The sequence below is a fragment of the Etheostoma spectabile genome, chromosome 6 (assembly GCF_008692095.1).
Source record: "Etheostoma spectabile isolate EspeVRDwgs_2016 chromosome 6, UIUC_Espe_1.0, whole genome shotgun sequence".
Classification (NCBI taxonomy): Eukaryota; Metazoa; Chordata; class Actinopteri; order Perciformes; family Percidae; genus Etheostoma; species Etheostoma spectabile.
This window is the reverse complement of record NC_045738.1, coordinates 24,963,105-24,968,191: the sequence shown is the minus strand read 5'-3', so window position 1 is coordinate 24,968,191 and position 5,087 is coordinate 24,963,105. Positions and strand designations below refer to the sequence as shown.

At 43.6% G+C, this 5,087-nt stretch overlaps 1 protein-coding gene across 1 annotated transcript in view; it reads left to right on the top strand.

Annotated features, from left to right (window-relative positions):
• Positions 1–1,201: 1,201 nt before the first annotated feature.
• Positions 1,202–5,087, top strand: part of znrf2b (zinc and ring finger 2b) — a gene marked incomplete at its 3' end in the record, with an annotated part of 39,607 nt that continues 35,721 nt past the window's right edge. The window contains 1 exon segment of the mRNA XM_032517698.1: positions 1,202–2,191. Coding sequence (XP_032373589.1) covers positions 1,783–2,191 — 409 coding nt within the window.

Sequence of the window (5,087 nt, the reverse complement as noted above, 5' to 3'; positions counted from 1 at the left end):
CGTCATAGATCTCTGCCTCATTTGCCTCATGAAATCCTTTTGCTGCAGATTCCTACTACAGGGATCTGTCCTGGAGTGAAGGCAATGCTGGTGACGTTATGTATTTGTAATTGCACAAACAAGATGCTAACAAAACAAGTGTAGAATTGCACTACATAATGTCAGGAAAACACAACTTGCATGCCCCATGCTGTATGTTACTTAATTAACCCATTAGAGTGAGGAGGTGAGGGGGGAACCACGCACGTAGCGGGAGACCCATAGGTGTTAATGACGCTGCTACGCTGCTGGTGACGTCAACGGACGCAAAGGTCCAAGCTAGCAAAGTTTCCATCATATACACACCAAACCAGAAATAATCCCTTTACATTTCACAATAAGAGCATGACTTCCGTTCCTGGAATTGGGTTGCATGGAATAACCATTAAGTGGCATGTTCAGTGGAATTGTTAAATAAAATGTGCATTGAAATGACTTGTGATGAAAATTGCAAAATGTTCCTCCACAACACAGACCTTATCCAGATGTACCATGGAAAAGAAATGAGTGTCCAGTCTTCAGAGAAGTGTGCCATGAAGTTGTTATGTAATGCATGATGCAGTTGAAATTAATTAATGGTGTACACGGCAACAAAGCAGCAGAAAATCAAATGTGGCATCAAAACAAATTCTACTGAAAAACTAACAAAGGCATTACAATTATTTAATGTATATACATATGCTATATTGCATTCTGATGTGTTTTGCAATTACAATCTTCTGATTTCTTTCTGTTTTTTTTTCAATCTCGTGTTCCATTGTTTTGGCGTGGAGGTGAGCGTTTTTTTTGGGGGGGGGGGGCAATGAGAGCATGATGTACATATGAAGTACATATTAGGAGAGGAGGTCAGTCTTCTCGACCCACAGCCCACATATAGCCCACAACATGAATTCAACATTATTTGTAGCGATAAATCTTTTTTAATTTTTCAAAACATGGATGATAGGCTTACTGGCCTATAGGTACATGTAAGGATGAACTGTTCCACATTTTAAAAAACATTATATGTAAATATATGGATATGTCAACATTTATTATTTCACTATCTTAGTATTGTATGCACCACAAAAAGGTATGTCTAAAGTCTCTTAAGTCAGAAAAAAGTGTACAAATACACCGGAAAACTATAAAACACCACAACGACTTTACTTTGAAAGGTCTTAGCGGAAATAGATGTGAGCTCAGCTAGCTTGACAGATAGCCTGCACACCCGTGTCTCCTTGCTGCCGCTATTAAAAGGTTTGGTGCGGGTGTTATTCCTCCATCACTTCCTTCCTTGGAGCAATAGTTTGTCAGGCGGGGAGGTGTGAGGAGCCCGGCTCTTCACTCCTTCATGCTGCTCAGGAGCCATGGCGGAGCGGCCACTGAGGAGGAACCAGCGGCCGGAGCTCAGCGGGTCCACAGCGGCGTCTCAAACCAGGAAGGAACCACGTTAATACAGATGGATGTCTACGGTTAACGTTGACGTTACCTGCCGGAGACAGTAGTGGAGGCTTCGAAAGTTTTACACTCATCTTCAGCTTTTGTCACAGCCGACCGGTTCAACTTTTCGCTACCTGGCATTCCCCTAATGTCGACGGGAACACAGCGACGCGGAGTTTGTTTCGCTTTTCTTTTCTTCCAGGAACGTTACGTGTTTGCCCTGTAAAGCCATCAGCCTCTGGCGTCAATCTGGCGCAGTGTTCCGCAGTGGCTCGTAGAGCGGCTCTTTAATATCGCAAAGCCGAGTCACTGGAGGTTACCATGGGGGCAAAGCAGAGCAGCCCCGCTGCTAATCCCGCTGCTAACGGACGGACCAGAGCCTACTCCGGCTCGGACCTGCCCTCCAGCACGTCCAGCAGCAACGGCAGTAATGTTAGCAGGACTACCGCCGGGGGGGTGAGGTACCATGCGTACAGTGCGTCCGGAGCCTCGTCCAGCACCAGCCAGCACCTTGGAGCCAGGGCCAGGTCCGCGGGGGGCTCCGGAGGCTCCGGGACCAGACCCCAGTCCGGTATCACCATTCCGAACATTAGCGGAGCCTACAGCTCCCAGGAGTCAGGCGGCAGTAGCCCGGAGGAGGCGGACCGGGAGCGCTCGGGCGGAGGGCACGAGGGTCCCCGGCTGGTGATAGGGTCCCTACCAGCACAACTCTCGCCTCATCTGTTCGGAGGTAAGAGGACCTCCGCTGGGCTGGGTCGACACTGCTTCACTGAACTCTAGTGACACTGGCTGGGCAGATGGTTTAGGATGCAGCCAATGCTACCAACATGTTAAGTGCACATATTGAAATGTTTTGAAAATTTCTGATTTCTGATTCAAAATCCACTCTTCAGACTCAGACACTGTGTAGGGCAAACAAAAACAAAAAATTTCAAAAAACAACTTTTTTCTTTTGCAAGCACCTGTGCTAAACCCTTCATACTGGAGCTATATGATATACACCTGATTTCCCAGCAGCAGATTGATCACTGGGTTGAGTTACTCATATGAATGTACAGGCTAATAAAATTATTAGAAGATGGGTCATTGTAACAGGCTCCATCTGAAAACACCGGTGAGCATTGAATTGGGGGGGGCATACTGTAGCTCAGGTCATGACCCCAGGCTAACTAAGAACATATTCCTCTGACAAAACTAAAACATAGACAATTTATAAAATCTTTAACTTATTGCGTATTTGAATTTCTGTATTAATCCTTTTTGTAAACTGTATAAATATATTTTGCAAAAGTTTTTTTTTTTTTTTTTTGAATCTGTCTTTGCATTGACCAGAAGTCGCGTTCTGGCTTGGGGATACAGAAGTAAATTAGGTAACTTATTTAATGCCCTTAAATAGTCAAATCAAAAATGTGTTCAGCCAAGAAGTAGTGGAATTATTAATGATCCACTGTCCCCAGGTTACTAAATCTATGGAACAAATTGATTTTGCATGAATCCTGGGGCCTCCCTAGGGAGGTGGTCCAGGCCCGTCCAGCTGGGAGGAGGCCTCGGGGAAGACCCAGACAGCGCCGTCCAGATGGGAGGATTTCTTCTCCCGGCATCGGGGAAGACCAGGATGGGGGAGGGATTATATCTCCAGCAACCTGGCTGGTGCTCTGGATTATATAGTCTTTGCCGCGGATTTTTTCCCTAGTCGGCGTGTGTGTGAGTTTGCCGGGTAACGGGATCAGTTTGGGTCCCCTTCTCGTGAGCTGCTGGCCTGCGACTCACGATACCGGAATAACGCTGGTTTGAAGATGGCATGGATGGAGATTTAAAAATGAGAAAATAGAAAATAATCTAATTTTAAAAATTGTAAGTTTTCATCAAACGTCATTGCCCCCCAACCCTACTACATATTCAATTAGTAGTACAGCATAAGTATGCCATTACCAGCAGACTGTTCAGTCACAGTTCAGAAACGTGTGTGTGTGTGTGTGTGTGGGTGTGGGTGTGGGTGGTGGTTAGCCGGCCCGCTGTAACTATTACTTTTTCTTCTAGTCTTTTACAACATGATACACCGTTTTATAACGGTTGTTTGGACTAAACAAGCAACTTAAAGACATCCCTTTTAGGGCTGCACAATTTATTGTGTTTTTAATGTCATCGTGATATCACCCGGCGCAATAAACACATCAAAAGCTGCAACAGATTGCGAAAGACACTGGGTGATTATTTGAGTTAGTTGAAAGAAAGTTTCAGCCGAAAGCTGCACTTCAAAATGGAACTGTCCTTTTTATATGCAATTCAGTGTTCAATTAGGTCATTGAAAGAATTGCTTGAGAAATGATTTCCTTTCAGTTGTTTTAAATTCAACTAGCAGTTTGTTATATTTTAGCAGAGAACTGAAAGCCGCAGAAATGCCGTACACTTTAATAATTCTTTAATTATTGCAAGAAATATTGTTATCGTGATATTCAACAACGTTATCCCAAATCGCAAATTTTCCTCATGTTGTGCAGACTTAGTAACTTAGGAACTTGTGTGGTGGATTGTTTAAACTTTGTGTGTGTCTTACGTAGTTGAGCGAGAGGGGAAAGTCCAGTTGTCCGGTGGTAGGAACTGGTCAGTGTGACTGTGAAATGAGCATCAACCTCATCCCTGGAGGTAAACCCAAGTCTCCCCTGTTCCTCCAGACCACGACGTCTCAAAGCCAACGCAGGAGCGCTCAATATTACGCTAACTGGCTTTAATGTTTCCCGGTTGCATATTCATTTCTGAAAATACAGTCTATCTTCCTTCTACGTGCATTAACTTAGCCTAGGACCATGTTTGCGTAACATTAGGTCAGGTGGTTTTTGAACAAACTATTTCAAGGAAATCTGTCACCTGCTGGTTTGATGGCATCCGTGCGTGAGGATGATGACTCACATGTCCAAGTTGAGCCAAACATTGGGAAAATAAACAGTGTGAGTGTCTTCCTGTTGAGTTTATTGACCAACCACGACCTACAAAACAACCGTTTGTTAAAGGTCCCATGACATGGTGCTCTTTGGATGCTCTTATATAGACCTTAGTGGTCCCCTAATACTGTATCTGAAGTCTCTTTATATAGACCTTAGTGGTCCCCTAATACTGTATCTGAAGTCTCTTTTTATATAGTGTGTGTGTGTGTTGTGTGTGTGTGTGTGTGTGTGTGTGTGTGTGTGTGTGTGTGGCTTTGAGTAGTCGTTAAGACTACAAAAGCGCAATATAAAGGCAATCCATTACACACATACACCCACCCACGTATGCGTTAGCAGGTGGCGTGGTGTTTTCTCTGTTAATGTTCACTGAAGTGTGCCTGTGAAATGCAGATTAAGGTTAAACTGTACCTAGAGCTGTAACAATTCCAAGTTCTGTTTTAAAAAGGATCCATCTTTTGATTATATCACCGTCATGTGACCCAGATAATATAATAACACAAATACACAGCCTATGAAGTAAACACAGCCTATAAAAATACAAACCTTTACAGACGCCGTTTTATTTGTTTTGTTATTTTGAAACTGTAATTCTAATCTCACTTTTAAAATCTTTTTGTGACATATTATACGAATGTCTAAGCTGTCATTTAATGCCTTTTGGAGATTTTTCCATCTTTTCTT